At 41.7% G+C, this 23502-nt stretch overlaps 1 protein-coding gene across 1 annotated transcript in view; it reads right to left on the bottom strand.

Annotated features, from left to right (window-relative positions):
• Window positions 1-5327: 5327 nt before the first annotated feature.
• The window catches only part of LOC139731624 (uncharacterized), a 29352-nt gene continuing 11177 nt past the window's right edge, over window positions 5328-23502 (bottom strand). The window contains exons 2-8 of the mRNA XM_071642516.1: window positions 20255-20479; window positions 13848-14006; window positions 13369-13592; window positions 12530-13066; window positions 10880-11034; window positions 10103-10316; window positions 5328-6329 (exon numbers count right to left, since the gene is read on the bottom strand). Of these exons, the coding sequence (XP_071498617.1) occupies window positions 5634-6329; window positions 10103-10316; window positions 10880-11034; window positions 12530-13066; window positions 13369-13592; window positions 13848-14006; window positions 20255-20479 (2210 nt within the window). The 3' untranslated portion in view covers window positions 5328-5633. The remainder of the gene's footprint in view (window positions 6330-10102; window positions 10317-10879; window positions 11035-12529; window positions 13067-13368; window positions 13593-13847; window positions 14007-20254; window positions 20480-23502) is intronic.

The raw sequence follows: 23502 nt of genomic DNA, 5'->3' as shown, positions 1-23502 counted from the left end.
TTAACATAATTATGATCACGAGGATAACAGTAAGAAAACATCATTCTCCACAAACTTGCGATGTCTCATACTTAACTGTCATCCCACCTCAACCCCCCCCCTCCCACACACACACACACATAGGCTATCACTCATACTAATCATTGAATCATAACTCACCAACATGGAATGCCGAACATCTACGTAGTATATCTGAGACCCCGTGTGCAATATGTTAACACTGCTGCAGCTGAGGTTTTCTGTGTCAATCAGAACTCAGAACACGCGAAGGGTTTACAAGAAAAGGTGACCCATTATTACAGTACTTCAATGGGTAAAGTCAAGAGCAGCGATTGTCAGCTCACAAAGCACGCCATTAGTAAACCAGTGAATCAGTACACGATAATTATAGAAAGATAAGTTGTTTCTTTTCTTCTTTTTTTGCCTTTTAGCTTGCCATTAATTGTGCAAAACGAGGGAACAAAAGCACACACACAGACACACTAGGAAAAATAGATATTAGCATTTACCGGTAAGTTTCTCCTTGCTTTTATTATGACAATAAAGCACTCCCCTGTTTGAGCCACGAAAGTTACGTGTCAATATTCTGTGCTGTGGTTACCAAACGTAATAACCTATAATACATGTAGTATATTAAATGGGTTGTCAAATCACAAACATTTTGTAATGTTAACCCAACGGCAGAGTAATTAGTATCCAACGATAAAACAGTGTCAACAAATGGGAAACAAAGGCAGCGTCGACACTATTATGCCTGCCAAAATGCACAACAAAACGCGCGTAGACATGTGGATAGCCAGCTTGCTGCGTTTGATATAGGCTTTTTTGTGATGCTGCCAATATAGTTATACCGCTAAAAATATTCCGAAATATAAAAGATAGGTTACATTGAAAGAACCATGACCAACCCATATAATATGATTTATTGACGGGAATATATATACTCTTCTAACCTCAGGGTTTGAGATGTCACTTCGATTACGTGGTTAAATCATTCTCCCTCAACAGCACTTACACCCTTTCGTTTATTATGTTCTCTTCCACTCAAGTCATCATTAGTGGTACCGCAGTGTAAAAGGAATGGTAAATTCATTCATGCATTTGTTCCTACGTGGTCTTTGTACTGTAGTTAATATTCTGAAAGATAGCTTAACAAAGAGAGGTGAATGATGCACTGCTTGCGTTATATGGCTTGATCATTAAAGAAGCTACTGGGATAACTCGTCGATTATTTCTAGAGTGTCGTTTTCTATGTGCAATGTTCATAAAATGCCGTCGATCGTGGAAGGTCAAAGATTGATATCATAGATGGATGTTTCTGATATTGTCAAAGCATCGTTTATTACTAATTTGTGCAGATGTCTAGATGTGTCAGCAAGGGTTACTAGTTATGTAAATGTATATCTTGTGTATTGATTTGACTTCAACATATTACGAAAAAGATAAAAATCACTGCTATCACGAAACACACAAAGCGGATGCCTATTTGTGTTGTGTTATAATGCTCTGTTCATATTCTTGAACCGACTTTATGCAGACTATTCTGGTAGACGCTGAAGTCTGATAACTATCTCAGATTCAAGTTAATTGCAACTCTCATAACTCAATCACATATCTTTCAGAACATGAGGAAACTATAAGCCCTGCTCCTACCACAGCGCTGCTTCAGGGGAAATGTTCCTACTCTCGCAGTCCGCTTAAATGTCTCCGTTAGCGATAACACAGCTCATTTTCATATGTGCGCATGAAGGGCACCATACGAAATTTCATTGTGCCACGATTGCGCAGATCAAATCTCTTAAACGTCAATTATAGTATTCGTTTGATTTCCATCGATATTTCGCGCAATAAAATCACGCAAATTCAACCCAGTTGTCACCGCCAATTTGGCCGAGTCGCCGGTGACGGGCAGTGCGGTAAAGTCTAGTCCTAGGCAATGTTCCAAGTCGGATCAAACGCGTCACAATTCATTTACACTTTTCATTTTACCCCCAAGGAAAATTCATTCTTGACACGTCTACAGATTCTCTAGATAAATAAATGAAAACACGAATGTAAACATATATATATATATATATATATATATATATATATATATATATATATATATATATATATATATATATATATATATATATATATAGATGATAGTGAGTGATGCGTGACTGTGTGTGTGTGTGTGCATGTATTAGGTGAATAATATTTTTGACCGTCTTTAACAATAATTGTAACAAACATTCGCCGGCTGGACCGGCGGAAATGTGAAGGAATTAAGTTACCACTCGATTTTCGAAATTTGATGTACATTTTTACAACTGAAGAATGCAAAGTTGTTGAAATTTTGTTTCCTCCACTGGGTGTTTTAAAAGTCATTTATTAGAACGATTCGCTATCCTGATATTATCATTTATCGGGGAAAATTAGATGTAATGTACTTATGTTTATTGAATCAGTTTGAGGTCTTTTCCTTCTCTCACGTAAAAGTTCCTTTAGAAAAAGAAAACAAAATACTAACTTATTTCTCTCATGCGGTCTCTCATGCTCTCTCTCTCTCTCTCTCTTTCTCTCTATCTCTCTTCATCTTCCTCCTCTCCCCTCTTTCTTTTTCTATCTCGTTTAATCTTCTTCCCTATTCATACAGGGAGGCATTTCATGAAGCGTTTTGCTCTCAGCCAATTAGATACAAGGATTTCAGTAGCCTATAACAGTTTGTTAAAACAAAAACTTACAAAACGTTTTATGAAATGCCCCCAGATGATACTGAGATTTTACAAATCTCCTTCCTGCACTGACAAAAGTCAAAGAGATGAAGATTGAGACCGCAATCCATCTTTAAGAAATATACACAGTAATTGGTTTTATTTAAAACCAGCTTCAAAATAGTTTATAAATAGCACGTCGTATAAATTAAATTCCATAAATAATTTGAGCAAAAATATAGAACGATGGTGACACTGCATTTGGAGTGATCTGAGACTCACAAAACAGCAAAGGCACGGGTCTGTTTCGATCTCTACAGATCTACAAAACAGCAAAGGCACGGGTCTGTTTCGATCTCTACAGATCTACAAAACAGCAAAGGCACGGGTCTGTTTCGATCTCTACAGATCTACAAAACAGCAAAGGCACGGGTCTGTTTCGATCTCTACAGATCTACAAAACAGCAAAGGCACGGGTCTGGTTAGATCTCTACAGATCTACAAAACAGCAAAGGCACGGGTCTGGTTAGATCTCTACAGATCAAGTTATGGACGATTTTCATACAACTGTATTACAAGATTTATTTTGTAACCGTTGAAAAAATGGGCGTTGGTGTTTAAGAGCACCTTCGTTTTACCTTTCCTAGCAACATAATGTTTTTCCAATGCTGTGCATTTGTCGTTCTTTTTATAAATAAATACTTTGGAATAAAAAATATTGAGCGTATATACGAATACATATATACATATTATTATATACAGTATGCAATTATAAATTAGACTTATACACACAAAATACGTTTTGCGTTCAGACATATCTGAAGTTCGAATACAGTGTTGCATAAGTTATAAACTATGGACAGACCATTTACAGAGTTAGTACGAACATACAACATTTAAAAGTACGGAGATGAATCGAAAACAAATATACTGCTGTGTTCGATATAAAACATGAAAGATATCTACATAGATATCATTTACTTATGTACAGTACAAATATAGAAAACGCAAGCAAGAATGGTACCTCAGATACGACTTTAGAAGTCATTAATAATTTATCTCAACCTCAGCGCTTCCAAAGAATGCATAATATGTTATGTTTTAAGACGTGGTCCGTCTGCTAAGCTGTGGAGACTCATACACCACATCTGTAATATAGTCGACTTGAATAATAGTATTGGCCTTTATTAGCCTTAAGTTCGTACTTGAAATATCTTCAAATGATTTCCCAAAGGCACAGATAGTGAGTAGATGAGGCATAAAATAGATCATTGGCTTTGTAAATGGAAGACTCAGATTCGATCTGTAAGTGAAGTCAGTATTGCTCTCCTTCAAAAATCATCAGAACTGAACACACGGAAAACACTTTGGACAGAAATATGGTTATTGTAGGCCTGTTTTTAAAATGCTGAATTTTAGGCGAGAACTCCAACCATGAGAAATTACATTTCATGGCTAGTGTAGATTTTTTTAACCAATCATCACCAAACATTCATACTGTGACGTCATTACTTTGATTATTTTCCAGTTAGCCGGGAAATCAAATGATCTCAAGATTTGAATTACCCAGTAACGATGGAACAAACACAAAACAGAGATGTCAAACTCAAACACATTGAACGGTCCCCTAAAAGCAAAAAAATATGAAACAAACAGACATGGAACCGGACACGGAAATGTACAGTCCAGAATTAAGAACCCTCTGTTGTTTATGCTAACACTGTGTTTGCTGGCATATGGAAAGACCTCGACAAGGGGTTATTTCATTGGAAGACAATATTGGAATATTGGAATTGGAAGACGTAAAGTGGTCTACAACTTTTGCAACATCATTACACACTCTCTATAGATAAGGTAGTCTTATACTTGCGGATTTTTGGTCTTTACGGCATCATTCGAACAATGGAACACTAATGACGACATGTAGTGTGCGGATCTGTCCAAAGTTTTAGGGGCATGTACATAAATCAATTCCTAGGCGTAACAAAGCATTTTACGTAAGAAAACATAGTTTTGACGAATAAAGTACCGAGGTATTCTCTTGTTTCTTGATGCTTTGGGGTGTCTCGTACTTTTCTTTTCTTCGTATCATTGGCCTGTCACGGAATTTATTCTACAGTGCAATACTCTTGCTATTTCTAAGAGGAGACTTGATACACGAACAAAGAATTTTCGAGAAAGCAACCAAGCCACTAATTATCCTAATTTGCTCTGAACGTGTGATTTTGGCCATGAATATTCGTACCTGTCCATAGAACTGACACTTGAATACACGGCGGGAAGTGACTGTCTGAGAACATAAGGAGAGAATTAAGTAAAAGTTTTACCGCAGCCATTTCATACAAAGAGGTATTCTCAGTTTCTCTCAAATTCGGAGATTTGTTTTCCCCATTTCTCGATGGCCTCACTACTAAATATGGTGTTTTGATAAGTACACAATGCTTGGTATTTCGGGGTTTCGTACATTATGATTATAAGAGATCTCTTTAAGGCATCGGGAAGCAATTATGATTTTCTCCCAAGGACATGATTCATCATAATAATGCTACTCCTGGTGCGGAAGACTAGGCACATTTTGACCGCGTCCTCTCGAGGCCACTGAGAGAGCAGTTTGGAGTTTGGGCTCGAAAAGGCACACACTATTTTCATACGTGTTACTGATGACGTGTCAATTAACACATCAATGTAAGAATATTGAGGTTTCAAGGTCCCGGGAAGGGATCTGGCGGTGTCAATGTTTCTTGATTTGGCTCCCTGCATAACGCTTCCTCCCATCTTGGACAAATTATTTGCATCCCACTCTGAATCCGGTCGATTGCGCATCTGTTCTGGAATTCAACTCTTACCGCAATGTCAAGTATACATTAGAAAAAAAAGTATTGCGTCCATGAAGTCTGCAGAATAGCACTGTCCTTTCCTCCTGGGTATTTTCTCTCAAACCAATGTAGATTTCACTGCAGGCAAGGGGTGGGGGTACGTGTCACTGTCCCGCTGCGTCCCGGCACCGCACCCGTGCCGCGCCGCGGACCCTGCGACCTCCCTCGTGTCAGCTGCCAGCAGAGTTCTTTCGCCGAACATGATGGGGGCTGGCTCTCGCGTGGGTTGTTGTACTATTGCACCCAGGTTGCCCCCGAGGAAGCGCAGCGTGTTATCGTGCGAGCACGAACCGACATGACTTCTGGAGCCCTGCTCCGTCACCGCTTCTGTCCTCTCACACTCAAGCCCGCGCTCCACCGTCCTAGTTCTACTCATAGAGTTGGCATTGGAATCCAACGCGCTTGCTTCTGTGGTTTCGCACTCCGCGTTGACATTCCGCGCACCGTTCTTCTGCTTGCACGCACAGCAATGTTCCGTGCTGCCAACGCGCTCCTGCGAGCCCGTTTTCTCCATGTTGTGAAAGTCCTCAAATCCACATTTCCTCGTGAACTCATTATCGAATGTTCCGTCTCGGTTGAAGAGCAAGTAAACCTGCCTCCACTTGTCCAAATTGGGGTACAGCTGCTCCACTCGTTTGTGGTTGAGGAAGTTGTTCTTACTCCAGTGAGGTCGAGCTCTGTAGTGAGTGTATAAGTGGTCTTCCAGCTTCTTGTGAAATTCGTCGATGCCATATGCTCCGGGAAGAAATGGAACCTACACAAAAACAAATGAAAAATGACAAACAAAACTGAGATTAGAACTTATGAAAAAGATCAACGTAATAATATACACTTATTAATATTCTTCATTGCTACAAATATGTAAACAGGATTGTACACATGGTAACTCAGTCATTATGAACTGCCTATCAATCATATATTGCGAAAACATATTCAAAATATACAAATCCGTTTTATTTATGCATGAGCTCGTTCATATTTCATTGTTGTGAGAAGGGTGTTTGGATGGTGTCTCTTTTGCTTAATTGGTTGCCGTACACGCACAGAACGCGTACGCTAAAAGAGACACCGAGTCAGATTTCGTCTCTAAGGACGGCGGATTGACCTGGGCAATAATTCAATTTATCCTCGTCGATGTTTGTGGAGCCATGGATGACTCTTCGAGCAATGATGATCATGCAGAGGCATATCGCATCATATCCCTGTCGTCATCAACGCATTATGCCATCACAAGTTTGAAATAAAAGGCGGTTTACATTTGTATATTTATCCGTATTCAGTTTTGCTACACCAACACGGCGATACACTCGTGCGACTATATACCTAAATGGTGTTCGCCTGCGGTATGTACGTTGTCTCATTCCTAAGTGTCTTAGCGTTTCATTTGATGTTTCTCTTGTGTGGAAAACTGAGGAGTCCACAGCGGATGGCGATACCAGGGAAGAGGGAAAACCAAAAATAACATCTCGACTCACTTGACGTTGGCAAACCTTTCGAGAGACATTTATAAAGTACATAATATATCCTTCGGTGTCCCTGCCAACTTTTTTATAGGTCGGTTTAAGGATGTTAAAATGGTCGAAGTGTTTATCTGTAGGCATTCCTCAAACTTCCACCTCCAACCCACCTGATCTTTTTTGGAAAGTTTTGTCAGTGGGGTACATGTTTTGCGCGTGATAACAGAATTATCTCTCTCTGTACATGTTGCTGTACATAATATCAATTTTGGCAGAGATAGCATCGCAGCGTGACCCAAATCTTCCTTGGCAATGTGGTGGACAAGCATGTCATAACAAACAAACAAAGAAACAAGTACAAGCAAGTAAACAAGATACTGACATCAGTTTCAAATGGACTGTACGTACACCTGACCGTTTAGTACAATGATAAGAGTTGGGGTATTTTGCTGTCTCCCTCCCCTTCTTCACCCCCCCCCCCTTTTTTTCTCTCTCTCTCTCTTTCTCTCAGTTTGTGTCCAGCAGCAATTTAGGCATGTTGCATGGCATCATCAAACTGATGATCTGGATGGCATTAGAAGCCGGCATCCTAATCCTAGATCTGGGGCTTCTTTTTGCAGGAACATACGAGTCATCTCTGATGGATTTTTAAAATGCAAGAAATTACCTAACAGCTGGATTGGGTTGTATGAGTTAATACTCGGCAGAGCCCGCCCGCTTATCGCCTTCCGACTTTTAACATGAGGAGCAGCCGTTCGTATCAGCGCATGTATTTCATTTTTTTTCTTCAGTATTCCTCAGCCCCTGGACGGACTCCAACAAGTTGTTATCGCGGTAAACGTGGCCACCTCGTCGGAAGCCACCACGGTTGAGATGCGGGTTCCGTTTGCAAATAATTAGCTGTGATGAGACGCTTATGATGTGGCCGGCAAGTGAGTTTGCTATCGTCACGCAGCAATGTGCGAATACTACTACTATGTACACTTATGGAGCGAGCGGAGCAAAAGCCGTCAGCAAGAAGGGGCGCACTATAGAACGTTGCCGCGAAAGAGATTTCAAATATCAATGCACTTTTTCACCAGAATGAGAGTGCAGATAGACATGACGGTTTGTTCAGCTGGCCTTGGCCATGGCCTCCTTCTCTTTACGACCCTCTTCCTTCCCTCGTGTCTTATTCTCTCCATCTCTCTCCCTCTTCCTCTCTCTCCCTCTCCCTTCTCCTTTCCAATCATCTGCTCTCACAGAGTGGCAGTCATCTATTGCCTACTAGCTACAGGTGTTACCGAGCCCTGCGCGTCCCTGCACAAAACAGCACTTCGTTTTCACGAGCTATAAATCAGTTTCTTAGACGAAAACGAAACGACTTAGAATATAAAGTTGTAAATCAATGGTTTAAAAGTATGCGCCATACAAATGAACAATAACAAGTTCTCTTGAGATTCAGGTACAGCAGCTCTTAACACTGCTTTGTTTGTGTGTTTTTTTTTTATACCAGCTGATTTCTAAAATGAAATTTTCCTGTGCCCATGAAGTCAAGGTTGGGCCAGAAAGGAATTTGAAACGTACCTCATATTTGTCTGAAATAGGTATACACTATACATCCAGATGTGATCTAAGTGTTATTCCATTATTGTATGTTGGTTCATTGTCATTTTCAATGACCTATAAACTCTCCTACTTCTTATTTGTCTGCTATTTTGTTCGTGACGCTATTTTTCTTCGATTAGGTGCTACCTCAAACATGGGAGAGGGAAAATCCTATGGGAAGTGCACTGAAGAAAGAGAGCATTCCATAAAGTATCATCACAGGTTTAATTGGACCCAAACCTTCCCGTACGCATGAAGAAAAAAAAAAGTAATATATATGTATATAATGAGAGGTAGGGGGATACTCTCAGTGAATGTAGACACATATGATTGCATTTTCATTCCCTTTTACCTTATCAGAACCTGAACTTGTTTGAGTGCAAATATACTTTAAATGTCTTCTTATTTAAACCTGTCTCGGTCTGTAAGCGCTAGAAACGCTTGACATAACATCAAATTTCGTTGACTGCTCTTGATAGATTCTGAACAATCCGGGAGATTGCAGCCGCTCTCTTCCAGAAAGTTTTAAAAAAAGATATTTATAGCGGAAACGAGTAAAAAATACAAAGAATTTCTCACAGCCTAACAGCTAAAAAGAGACAACAACAAACACAAGGTGAGTTGAAAAGCACGAAATACCTCGCGCAAATCTGTTTCGAATGTTGGTGCGGGTTGATTCGCCCGCGGGCCCGCGCTAGCCGCGCTGGAGCTCACCGCGTTTTTCTAGCGAATCGTCACGAATATATTTAGCCGTCGGCTGTTCATAATTGAGACGACTTTATCCAGTTTTTCCAGCGGTAAATGTTTGTGATATTCTTGCGCTGTACAAGCAAGAAACATACTTCCCCTCCACTCCACAACCTCTATCCCCGCCAACCATCCCCCCTCTACTTTCTCTCCTTTTATTTCTCTATCACCAGGACGAAATTCATTGCTTTGCTTTCTCCCTCTATTGTCTTCTTGCCCTTGTATTTGCCAGAAAGTCTTGGTCACTTTACCCACGCGTTACGGAGATTGATAAAGAGGTCGTGGTACTTTGGTTTAAGTGAACATATGACAAGGCACCAAATGGCCAACCGTTTTGTGCAGTTTCGATCTCATTTCCTTGAACCCCTTTCTCGGGACAAATCAAACAGGAGTAGGTCTCTGAGGCTAGCCGTCTTGATCTAAACTAGCTCATTCCAGGGTCTCGATGCATAAAGAACTTCCTATAATAGTGACTAACCATGACTAAATTTACTGCAGCGACAGCCCTTCAGCCATACACATTTCTACATGAACTCTTTGTAACGCTATCACGGTCCTTCTAGCATAGTCTGTAATACGTCGACGGCCCAAGTGTCCGGTTAGCTCTCCGATTAAGCCTTATGTGATGACCAAGTTTTGAACGGAACGACGTTCGCATGCTCAGAGTCGTTTGACATTATAGGGGAAATGATGAATAAGTAACATAATTCCACACTTGGGCTCAGCGATTCCTTACCTCAATGAAGCAAAATCGGTCTGACGTGGACCCGTCGGAGTTGTGTCGGTTTGCGGGACTGAGGTACAGGTCGTCTCCCTTCACCATGCGCACGTAGACGGGGAGGAGTGTGTACGAGCCGAAGAGTTCGCCATACTGCTGCATGATCTTTAGAATGTCCCGAAGAGCGTCGTCTAGGAGTGTGAGAGGGACGCAGTACTCCGCCGTTTTCACGCTGCAAATATCAAAACAGGGGAAAGGTACATGCTATTTAATGTCTGTGGTTATACCATGATTCACTTCTACGAGTGATCCAACTACACTTTATCCTGCCGAACGAGGACGGATATTCATTTAAACCTAACCTCTGAATCTAATCTAAAGCCATTAATTTTCTAAATTGTGAAACATGAATCAAATTGTTGTTTTCTTTTAAATACCGCATTCCCCCCTTAAACATTTTATAAAGCAAAAATGATTTGCTCAGTTAAGGATGCAATTTCATTCCCATTCCCTACTTGTGGGCTGCTCAAAAACAGAGACTTGTCGTTAAATTCAAAATTGTCACCCTGGAGTTAACAACTTATACTAGACGGCTGCCGGCATTTTCTTTACCATTCAAGAACACAATGTCATTGTCCCACAGATCTATTTTGTTTTTATTCAGAACTGGACATCGCATAAAAACTTCACATCCTGAAACCCAGGCACTAAAATCTACACAGATTGGGAAAGTGTATATCTCAAATAAAAGGTGAACACAACATGGCGAACGTTGGCACACTGAACTATACGTACTGTATATTCCCGTTGGTGAACGTGAGCACATTGTACCATCTTTGGACATAGATATTTCCCCTGGCGAATTGTTCGAGTCCACAATCAGCAAAGCACGCCAGACTGCAGGGAAGGAATCGTGCTAACATCTGGAGACAGCTCGCCGCACAATCCGTCTACGATGCAAAATATAGAAAGTCACAAACACAAGAAAAGTACTGAATTAATGTGAGTTCATTATTTGGTCTATTACACAAAGACACGTGCTTAAAAGATAACGCAATGAACATGTATCAGTTTGGTAGAATTCCATTTTCCATCATTCCATCCATTAGTAATGGTATAACTTTCATGAGGTAACGTGAGAGATATGAACAAATATCCCAGTAATTTTCCTATCATCCGCCTTGCTTATTATTATATTTTTTGTTTAATTATCACCGAAGGCGAATTTCCCCGCCCTTATTGTTGACCTTTTCACCTTTCAAGATGGCCGCGGATTGGCGAGAAGTGCGGTGTCGGCGGGGCACTTTTCTCGGTCTCTTAAGTCGTGTCACGTAAAAGCAACAACGAGACCGCCGACTTGCCACCGCCGAATACAGCCAAGAAACAGGCATTTCTTCCCGTTTCTCTTTTCTGCCTTCCTCTCTGCACTTTACTCGCAACACGGACAGCATAATAATACACCATCAGAACAAATGGCCCGAAGCGGGCTCGGTTTGGCACCTTCTCACCTGACAAGACTTTACTTGAGAAAATAGCCAGATTTGGCTTGTTACGCCTGAGTTTGTGAGACAAACTTGAGGGTTCTGGTCACACTCGGCACCGCAGGGGTTTTCCAGAGTGTTTTCTTACAGCAGATTTTACACAAACACAGGCAGCCTTGTGTTTCAGTCGGATCGGTGTAAGTTTACAAAAGCAGCTTTCATGAGACTTCGTAGCGACGGAATAATTTGGGTTTACGTTTACCGAGTGGCCACGTGTGCTTTCGTTATGTTATACTGTTCTATAAATCATCCACAATCATTCCAGTAAACTAGTTTATTTGATGAGGGTCAACCATATTTCCGTGCCCATGTTATTCTTACTCGTGGGACGGGTGTGTTGCATACCATGCGATGATCAGTAGAGTAACAGAGCCAAATCAAAGTGTATGAAAATGACAGATTCTATGGTCATGGTTACGGTGCATAAGAGAACCAAAAGTGTTCATGCAGAGAAACCCGTAATTCAACTGTGGATCCACGATGACCGAAACAGTTCAGTTCAGTGGTCCTGCATCAGCATTTTGGGGATTCATTACACTCTGTCTACACATCAAGATACTGTTCGACTGTGTTTCAGCGTTATGTCAGTTTTGGTAACAACTTCCATGTAATAAATTTGACCCCAAAGTCGGTCAATGCCACAGTAAAATGTGGATACTTTGAACGGTAAAGATGTATCTCTCCAATATAAAACTCAATCTATTATCTTCAAACTACAATCCAGCAGACAACTTGCTGATGTGTTTTCAACCGTCTGTGGGATCATCTTCCTCTATTAATAGAAAGCTGAGGAGTCAACGACTAAATGCCACTCACATAAACACTCCATATTCCATTTTTATGGGATCTTTCAAAACGCTATAAATTGTTGAGGTTTAAGTGTTTATTGACTTGATCTACTCACCTGAACTACTTGGCATGCGCTTTGACCTCTGCACCCCGAGCACGTAAAGCACTGCATGTCCATACACATATTACACTGGCATGTTCCCGTTTCTAGAGTCTTTTCTCCCGATAGGTACACAGCTTTCAACGTTCTGTTTCCATTGCTATCCGATTCGCCCCTGGGAAAGGGGTTGACGAAAAATGAGAAGAATTTGCCGTGTCCCTTAGAAAGTACTCGAAGCTCGTCGGGTATTCGAAAGTTTTCGGCTTTCTCCGGCCACTGGATGTCGATATAATGCCGCGTCTCTGCGATGTTGAACACAGGAATGCACTCGAGTGTGACGGAGTAGATGACACCAAGGGAGCCAAAACCGACGGCAACTGCTCGGAAGACCTCGGTGCTAATTATTTGGAGCGGGGCGTCGCCAAACCTGGCGGCCTCGATTCGGCGCCGAACGGATTCGAAGTCCTCTTCCTTTTCGCCCGCTCTTGGTGATCTCACTCTGATCTGAATGCCCCGTGCAACAACCATGTGAACCTCGACGACGAAATTAGACTGCAGTCGAAAATTAAAATCAGAATAATTCAAGCATGAATATATGGATTAAGAGTCACTCTTCATTTTGTTCTTTCAGATATTTTGTCTTTTGCCTCAATCATCGACTCTGTCAGAAAGTCGCATTGCATTCAAAAGGAGAATATCGTAGTTAGAATAATGAACGTTGAGAGACGAGATGCATTACTTATTACTGCAACATATATCACTTTTTACCACAAACATCAATGAGACTAAGCTTTTCGATATCTCAAAATACCAGTTTTCGATCGACATCAGTGACAACCAAGACTGCAGCTTACCATGGTCGGATAGTCCTGGCCGGTGCCATGTGTAGAAGTACTGATGATACCTGCGATGGTCTGCCCAGCGTAGTTGCCCATACATGGCAGACTCATGCCGTACTTGGTGTCGATCTCGCGCACGAAGTCGTGTAAGATCTTTCCAGCCTGGACCTCGATGTGGTAGACGGTGTTGTCACTGATCTGCGGCGTTGCCCGAACTATCTTGGTGAGGTTTGTCATATCTGGTGAAGCAAACGGCAATTCACGTTAAGAATAGGCGAGCTCTACAACTCACTCCCTTTCAACTTCGGTGTTTTTTTTTCCCAAGAGTAATTTTCTTGTAGTGTGAGTTGCATTTATATCTAGGGAATCAGCGTTTACCACGACATCATTCCTACGAACACACCAACACGACTATAAAGAAAACACATGACCCTAAAAATCCACCAACAATTTCTAAGAAAAGACCTCTTTTTATCATGGAATGTGTGGCTTACCAATCAGAATATCACGGACATTGGTTAGCTTCGACCACGATGCTCCTGACCCGACGGCACGTAGTCTGAGATCGTTGTCGTAGGCGTACCTGACCACCTCACAGATTTGTTCCACCGCTGTTAGTCCTATTCTTAATCTCTCCTTCGGGAGCGACATTCCTGAGAGCCAGAAATTATATGGGAAAAGAAACATCAAAATCACTTATATGAATGCGGTTATAAGCCTTCTGCGAATTAGCACCAAAAAAAAAAACACACAACAACTTTGCGTAGAGAATTGGTGTCCTTTTTGAAACAGTAAACACAACTTTACATTCATGTGGCTAGATTAAAGGAAAAGAAAAACTTTCGGTTTTTGTCATTGGAGTCTTGTTAAATGCAATGAGGTGTTCTTGAACGTATTTACATTGTCTCATGATGGCCTTCTTCCGAAGGCAGTTTCGACATTATCCGATTTAATCGACTTGCAAGGAGGGGTAACTTAAGTCGCTCCGAGTAACGTATCCCGCTGAATGCGGCATTTTTATTGGTAGCCCCATGTACATGATCGATTTCATCGGTTGAGGAGACCTTCCAGAAACAGATCACGCACAGAAGTCAAAACTGGAACGGCCACTCCTGGTGTGCTGTGGCCACTCCTAGTGTGCCAGGGACACTTCGGGCGGCGAGGACTTGGCGTAAGATGTTTGCGCACAAGCGCCCAATTAGTACGTCAGTAATTATTCTACTGACTTCAGAGTAGGTGACAGAAAGGGTTACATAATCTTTTCAAGTATGGTTGTCAACCTTGGTAATATGAAATTCCGCATATTCAGCTAACCAAAGAGGTGCGTTTACTGATAGTAGCACAATTACATAGACCGAATCGTCTGAAGATGGGGAATATATACACATTGGGCATCGACTAATTTATGATTAGATTATTGAGATGCTCATGCTAATACCCCAAAATCGTATGGCAAATAAGTACCTTTTAAAATCTTGGATACAGATGATTTTTTTTTCTCACATCAGTTATAGTTAGCAGGATGATGCTTCATTTCAAGTTAAAAGCTTTCATTGTGCTCTTTTTAACAAAAATTTCCATTAACCAAACAAAGGGAGTGTTCAAGATATTTGAATTAATCTATTCCAAAGATTGCAGCATATCTTTACTGTCCTGCGTCGCCGTTTTGCGTTCCGAAGGTAAGTAGGTGGTGGAGAAAAAAAAAAGCGGGACAATAGATCAGAGCGGATGATACATTGTATGGGAGAGCCCTTATAGGATGATTTACTGCGGAGGATGTCAGTGTCGAACGGGAGGGTGATGGGGATAGTCGACGGGTCGAGTACCGATCATGGCGGGAGCATGATAGAGACACGTGCTTCTCGAGGCTAGAATCACTGGAACATTGGATTTTTCCTCGCGTGATTGTCCACGCTGTAATTTAAGGATCTCAGATTCAAGTTCTTTTTTCGAATTTGCCGGACAGATGAATATATTTCATACCATGTGTATGTACGGTGAAGATTACGCATTCTATGGTGGTGTGTCGAAGTGATGAACTTGATCTTTGAAGTGCACAGTTAGTTATTATCATGTGTCACACATGGACGAGCCAGAGTAGAGCTCCGTCTGACGCTGCATATTATTCCATAAAGATATCATGCTTTACCTGTGTAAAGGTAGACAGCAGGACACTGGCGTTGTTTCTTTCAACCTAGAAAGGTGACTAGATGTACTTGAAATGTCTAGCGCCCAGTTCACAAGTAATAGCACAAATCAGGTGATTACGCGGTTGCTACAAGCTCCCTTTAATGGATGACATAAATCTATGCGAGATCGGAACTGACCAATCATGGGGCATAGAACCCTTTTCATATCATCACCGACATACATGACTACTTATAGCATGTTACGGCAAAATCAAATGATGAAATCATGCAGACCATGTGACTTTCATTCACTGTCTTCGTGACGAGGGGGCGAAAATGGCCAATTCGCAAAATTTACGACGAATCCGGTCACGGTGCCTCAGCGAAGGAGTGGGGATCCGTTTTTGTTTATTTACTTCTAAAGAGCTTCGGAGTATTGTTTTTGCGCCCATTTTCTGAAGTGAAGGAGAAGAGTTACTCCACTTAAGGTCTGAAGGAGATTTTGACGATCACGCATCATAAATCAAGACAGGGACTAAAAAACGAGGATGTACTGTGGGGGAGGAATCATTGACACGTCCTGTACGTCTATGGTGCACTATGATTTCGTCGCGCTGTGACTTAAATTGTGTTACTACTGCACATCCTTTTTCTTTCTCCTTATCTAAGAATTTAAAAAGAGAAAAGGACTAAAACCTCCAGGAGAATTATTCTTTATTGTCGTTATTGGTAGCTAACAGTCGAGATGGGGGCATTTTCATTTGTTCTAAATCATCATAAATGTAGTGCTCTACCCTGCGAGATCACGAGCACCGTCTAAGGACTGTACTCGCAAAATATCACTGATATTTTATGCACAGTGTACTAGTAATTGTAAGCTGCAGCGACAGATTTAAATTGGATAGCAAAATCAACAAGCTACACGTATAGATACACAACAGAGAAAAGTAATGGTGCTGGAAGACAAGACAACAGGTAACAGGGTAAAGACCAATGCATTAAAGCCAAAACCCCGCACCTGCCCCTACAATGAAAAGATCTTCGGCAAGTCGTTAAATATGGTAACTACACAAATTTCAAGGAGAAATACTCAATGAACAATGCTGGCTGTATTCCAGATCCAGTTCTAAGAATTTACGAACGACTCCAAGTTTGCTACTTTTTTTCTACAAATCCACGCACGGATGTAAATATTATGCGCACTACAAGGCTTTCGTTCACCATTTAAATTATGTAGTGAGAAGCACGGGGAGAGAAGCTTTTTTCTTTTTTCTTACAAGTCAGCGTGGTCCTCAGGGATCTACCTTATGAGGAGAGTTCCTCAAATATTCCTCTCCAAAGTTCAAAGCACTTTGTGCATCCAGTTTTCTGAGAAACAGCGCCTCTCGTGTACCCTGGAAAAGCGCTCCCGCGCCCGACGTTAATAAGCAATTTAATTCGTCCTTCAAATTTCAATGTTCGCGACTATTCTGGAATGACGCGCTGGATAGAATATGTACAAGCCATTACCAGTCCGTTTGTTCATGTGCAACACCTGAAATAGCTCCTAAAACATGGGCTTGGCTCGTAACAGTTTTCAATTAAGGACTAGTAAGTTTGGTTGATGTTGTTTTGTATGTAGGGGGGACCTCAAGATGATGAAGAAGTATGTTGGCTTCAATATCTCTGCAGCCGTTTCGTATTTTCTCCGTTGTTTGGTCTATTCCAGGTTTTTCATGTGTACTCACGTGTATCAGCTTATTGGACCCCTTGAACTCGAGGGCAGAGGAAATATGTCGAAATGTCAACTGGCTGTCATATACGCCGCTCCTAGAAGAATTCCCATCACAAAGAACAGAGAGTGAGAGAGACAGAAGGGCAGATATACAGCTCCGGAACCACTTTCATTTGATTCGATATTTGTTCAGAACGAGGATATCTTCGCGGGGGTCCTGAGCTTGGCATGACCACATATTGATCAGTTCCCGCTCAATGAGCAACATCTTTGCGTGGATCATCTTACGTGGATCAGAGTTAACAAAAAAGATGCTCACAGAATTAAGGCTCATCTGTTCGCCGTTCGTATTGTATCTGTTAAGCGTTTCGATGCAAAAAGTTTGCACGTGGAGCGAAATAGTATCTGGCCCGACATCTGTGTCTGGTTGGTACATCCCAACAATGTTGACTCATAAGATGCTCTGTTTCTTTGGTTATGGCTAAACAAACACACTTTCCTTCCCTGTTCTACGTTTCCTTGTCAGAATAAGTTTGCTATAAACCATGCTGAATCGTTCAAACTTCATTTCAGGTACCTCCGACACACTTAATAGAATTCATAAAAATGCAGAATCGGCATTGGAGAGATGAAACTCATAACGATGATGTTTAACATGAGAAAAAGTCTGTCCTTGATCTCCATCTGAACAATATGTCGGCTCTTCTGCCCTTGGAGAATTCTCCTATTTGTGTCTTCTATGGAAAATCGAGTCAAGGTCAGATGAAACTGGGCTTCCTGGCCCGCCAGGAAACCAGTATTGGGGTGGGGTGGGGGCTGGAGGAGGAGAAATATTCGTGAATTTGACTCCTCCAGTCACGCTCTGTATGAAAGACTGGGAGAAACTTGGAAGGGAATGTGATTCGTTGCACGCGAGCGACCACCACTAACACGGACAAGACGATATCGGTATTTCTCTTTTTTTCTGTTGTTTCTTGTTTCCGGTGACGTAAGCCTGCGCAACGTCTGGACCAGTCAAGTCATACGCCTAGTAAAACAAAATGAATAATATCTTTTCATTGCTCTTTCCTCCCGTGATTCGTGTATCATACGATGCCAAATCAATTGTTGTTAGATTATCATGATAAGAGAAAAATGGATAACCTCAGCCACTGTAAAAGTGTTCACAGCAAACTGCAGACAGTTACGCCTATTGCCTGAGGACGTATGACGAGCATATAACTTAAGAGGCCAAAAACGACTAATGGAAATTGCATGTCATGTAACAACAGAGGTAAAAGTACTTCTGGAATTGTGGGAGAGCCTCAGTGGTTCACTTCAAGCACTGATTTCCATAAACGATTCGTGAATAGACCCGCCATTCCCCGGGAATAATTAGCGCATTATTCCAATTCGTTACTGTATATGGGAGGTAATAGCCCCTCCCAACTCCACTTCTTGTGTTCATAATTACTCTTCCGCTTCCAATTTCTCGTTATTAAAGCCTGCATGTGGATAATGTAGAGTGTTGCCACTCCATATACAATTATGAGGAGGAGGCAGAGCATTGGACATGCGTCCATGTAATTTAATTTGTCTTCCTGCTCAATAGAACAAACACTTGATAGGGTATATCCTGTTGGCTGGAAGTATGGCTACCGGTAATGTTTTTATCATTGCGCTTTTTTATTTGCTCGGTAAGGCTACCATACTTCCCGGCAAAAGGGGCTCCTTTCCGCGAGCCGATCCCTCGTTGTTTATCCACACGACACATGAGAGGCCTTTGACAATGTGCATTTTTGAGACTGGACAATTGTGAACAGCGGCAAGGAGAGCGAGCACGTATGAGTACGAATGGCTCCAGTGGCACTAAAATGTGTCCTGCAGACGTTGTCTGCAGAAAAAAAAAAAGCTGAATTCCCAACCCTATCGTTTTAGATTTCCGCCGACTGAGTTCCTTTTCTGCAATGCATCCGTATCTATTTTCATAATTCTTCCTTGAAATGTCAACTCCACTTAAGACGTTGTCAGGAACACCAGTCATCCATTGCTCTACTTGCCTGAAGCCTTTCTTCACATCTCTGCAAGTCCCCTTTGACCGAAAAAGAGAGAGAGAAAAAAAAATCTGCATTCCATTTTCATATTTGCCTTCGTTCCATGTGCCTCTGAGACTTCCACTCAATAACGAAGAGGAGGCGAAAACAGTCTGTTTGGATTCGATTCAATGCTCTGGCAATGGGTCCCATCTTGGCTGATCTAGTGGTTACCCTGCCCCATCACAGAGGTGGAAAGCTGACCTTCGTCACTTTACACACACATGACTAGCAGCTTGTGAAGCTGGGGCGGGATATGTATTGAGGATTGAGGTCTCATTGACAAAATCCACTTAGTCATGTTGCAAGCCGTCTAGAAAGGCGCTGTTTCGGGATGCAGCATGGCACGCTCAGAGTTTTGAAGCGATACATGTAGGAAACAATGTGTATATGATAATAGAATGTACCTAATAGGTTAAGATCGCATAAACCTTCTACGCCTCGTTGGTATGACGATAACAGATCATTAGGATGAACCGTGGTGCTAATGTGTGCAATGAGATAGGTATTCAACATTTCAATACTGCTTGTCTTGTATCAATCTTCTCCTGTTATTATTAGCGAGAACAATATACAAATATTGGCCTATATTATGTATATAAACGTGAAACGCAATGTAGCATAGTGTCAACGAATCGTTTGTATAAATATCACTTTTAGGCGCCATTTCATAAAGCTATTTTCAACTCTTGCAAGTTGAACTTATTACAGTTTCCATGGCAGCAGCCGTGCAGATCAGCTGTATTTGAGTCATTACTATGGTAACTGCAATCGTGGCCAAATTCACTCATTTCGAATCCATTTCTAAAATGACCACCACACTGACGACCATACTCATTCTAAATCATGTGTATGGGTGCGCGCGCGCGCGCGTGTGTGTGTGTGTGTGTGTCTGTTCGTTTGCAAGTCTTTAGTGAAAATCATCCATAAGAGAGTTAGTTCTTCGTATTGCCCACTGGCTGAAATGCAAAAGGATCTTTACCCACCTTTGACGAGATTTGCCTTGGCCACTTTGTTTGTTGGCTTGAAGTAGTCTACGAGCGGTTGAACCGTTTCCGTGCCGTCGTAATTGTAGAACACTGGTCGGTTGCCATAGGAACAGCATCGGATGCAGGGAAAGACGAACTGGTTGCATGATCGCACGCCGGAGCAGCAGTCTACTATGTTGCACGTCCTGCTCAGCGTGTGATATGCCGACTTGAAGGCATTGCCTGTGGTGACAAGACGAGGAGAAGAGAATGGGACAATGAGCCAGTGGATGAGAAGATGATTCCCATGGTGACGAGGGAGGAGGTTTCAGAGAGATGGAAAATGACGTGGTGAAGAAATATGGTAGCACAGAGAACAAAAGAAAGAGAAACGGACAAAATAATGATAGATATTTTGAAGGCACACACTGTTGTCATCGTTTAACTTTATGTTTGCTTCAGACATGAGATCCTTCTCTGACTCCATGAACAATCTTGGATGGAGATGTCAACTGTCGAATTTCTGCGCTTCTAAATCAATTCTTCCAACGAGATAGATGAAATCCGGTTTTTTGCTACATTATTGCCTACTTCACCATTAACTCTGAAAGTGCTCCTCTCTCGTTACAAATGCACTTTATTCTCTGGTTTTGTTCGGCTCTCATTACTAGACATAGGTCGCCAATATATTCTGTGGCTGGAGAAAGACGGGTGATTACTACGAGTACGCCCCGGGCAACCCTCTCTTTATTCAGCACGCCTGCCTTCTCATAACACCTTCATTATGATAGCAGCAGGTCCAAAAATGCTAGGCGCTACTTAAGAAGGAAAGTGCGGCATGAAACTATTCGCTCAAACGTTAGGAACCCTTCGATGTACTTTTTTCTGACTGCTTTTGCAACGAACGAAATCAATGCTCAATTTAACATATCTGGCCGCAGGCAAATAATTCTAAATTTGCAAACTGCAATTTCCACTCTCCCTGCAACGCTATTGTTCGTTCAAGGCCAAAGGAGTCCCAACGACGCCACTGCCTGGGGTGTCAGGGCCTGTAGCTCGCTGCGGACGATTCCGTAGGCTCGTCGGCAGGGACCATCGGAGACCCGGAGTGGGATAAAATAGACTGTTGATTCAAAAAGCTAATGGATTTTCCTCATCAGGAGACAGGAAGGAATGTTTTAAATGTTCCCTTCCGAAAAATGGTGTCTGCCTTTGCACTTTGCAGGTTAAGGCGCGCTTTTGCAAACCTATTAATTCTAAAATTTCGCCCTATAATGAAAACTTAATATCAGAATAGTGTGTGTCCGAAACGTGTGGGTAAGATCAAAACTTTCCAATTTGTGCAATTCATTTAGTCTAACTTATAACTTATTTCTTTCTTGCAAAGTGTTAAGTATTCCATAAGCTTTGAATACGTATTTCAGGCATCAGAGTCCCCCTTTTTCCCCAAAAGTGAAGAAAAACAGCGACTTTCTCATCAGATAAAGTTAATGTAAGTTTGTGAGTGTGGATTTAATATTATACGCAGATACAGTCATGCCGTATGTTGCCTTTCAAGGATTCCATGAACTCATTTTGGATCTGGTTACCATTCTCTGTGGTTTGAGAAGTCTGTGTGCATGCAGATAACGTTGAAAGACACGTGGAGGCACAATCAGCTGAGTAACAGAACATCTGTCGTTTTCGTTGAAACCACTGACACGATCATTAAATACATGTTACTTTAATGACCATTGATCTAAATCTAATCAGAAAGGACTTTCCACACTCCGCAGGAGATTCAGATATTAAATTTAAAAAAAAAAGACACTGTGTCATGAATTATTTGTGTGTATGAATACACAATACAGCATAAATTCTTTTAAAAATCGCAAAAAAAAAACCCACCACGGAAATAGAGTTCCTCTTCGATGCAGTGATGATGGGTATATATAAGCGGACCTATATTGAGGATTTGTATACGGGAGGTACAATCAAACCATGCAAAAAGTGAACTCCAAATTCGAAACCAGGCTGGGTTTAAAGACATCAAACGGGATGAGGGGGGGGGGGGGGGAATCTGGAGAAGATATCAACCTACACTAGTAGTCTGATGTTGTCATTTGTTTGAACTCCGGAGCATCACGCTGTTACAATTTCAGTAAACCACAAACGCTTTAGAGGAATGATACCAACTGAGTTGCCGGGCTGGAGTCTCTCCGTAAATACCTCTCGTGGTGGGGTAGGCGGGATAATTTGGGGATATATCGAGTTTTTTCCTGTCTCCGTGATATTATGGTATAGCAGCATGTGTCCAACCAAAAAATCGGGGGCGAGTTCGGTTGTCTAGGTCATGCAGAGTTTAGGATTCACCTAATTTTAACGAGTCATTGAGCTGCCGTGCGTTATTTACATGTCACCACACGCCAGTACATAAACATGCGACTGACGAGTCCAACATGGTCATCCCAAACTCACCATGAAGCTTTAAAAAAATCCCCTTTCGACACAAACAACTTGATATCTTCATAACATTTCTCGCAATCCTTTCATTACGGTTTTTCTTGTCCCACTTCTTTTTTTTTTCGCTAGAAATCTTCGAATAACATTCATTGTCATGAGCACTCGGCAAATCGGAGCCTGGGTTATATTCTTTACTGTTGTTGAGCTGTTCGTGTCGAGCTCTTCTTGACACTGAGTCGTCAGTCTACTCACATATCACATAAGGATTGGCAAGATGTTGGTGTTCTTCAGTTTCTATCATCTCCTCCCCAGCCTGCCAAACTTTCTAAAAACAAGCCACCTTTCATCTGATTGCCCTTGGTCCATTTTTATCCATCTTTGCACCCCCTAGAATCTCTGCAGATGGGTTCGCATCACACTACTTTCTCAAGTGCATTAACGAAAAGTCAAGGTCAGAAGAAATAGATGACACGCTTCACTTTCGCTCTGGATATGCGCTCTGCGTGATATTACCCTTCCGAATTGCTCTGGGGGATACATTCCTATACGAAATAAAAGGAGAGACAAATAAAGAAAACTAAACTATTCCCGCAGTCTTGGATAAAAGTTTGTCATCAACAGGTCAATGTTTGGATTCTTCTGAAGTGCGCGCCAACTAGAGCTTCATTTCTCTGTTTACTTCGCTTGTCGTCTGGAATCATATGACACCATGGATGTTGCTTGATACCCTCGGGCAAATGATGCTCTTAAAGCTTCTTGAGTGAAAAGCCGCCAAATATTTTCTTAGTCAAGGCCAAGGCTGGCGTCCCAAAGGGGGAAAAACA

The sequence above is a fragment of the Diadema antillarum genome, unplaced genomic scaffold (assembly GCF_040938485.1).
Source record: "Diadema antillarum isolate AM-2024a unplaced genomic scaffold, OU_Dant_1.0 seq00000382_RagTag, whole genome shotgun sequence".
NCBI lineage: Eukaryota > Metazoa > Echinodermata > Echinoidea > Diadematoida > Diadematidae > Diadema > Diadema antillarum.
The sequence above is the reverse complement of the archived record's forward strand: the minus strand, read 5'-3'. Positions and strand labels throughout refer to the sequence as shown.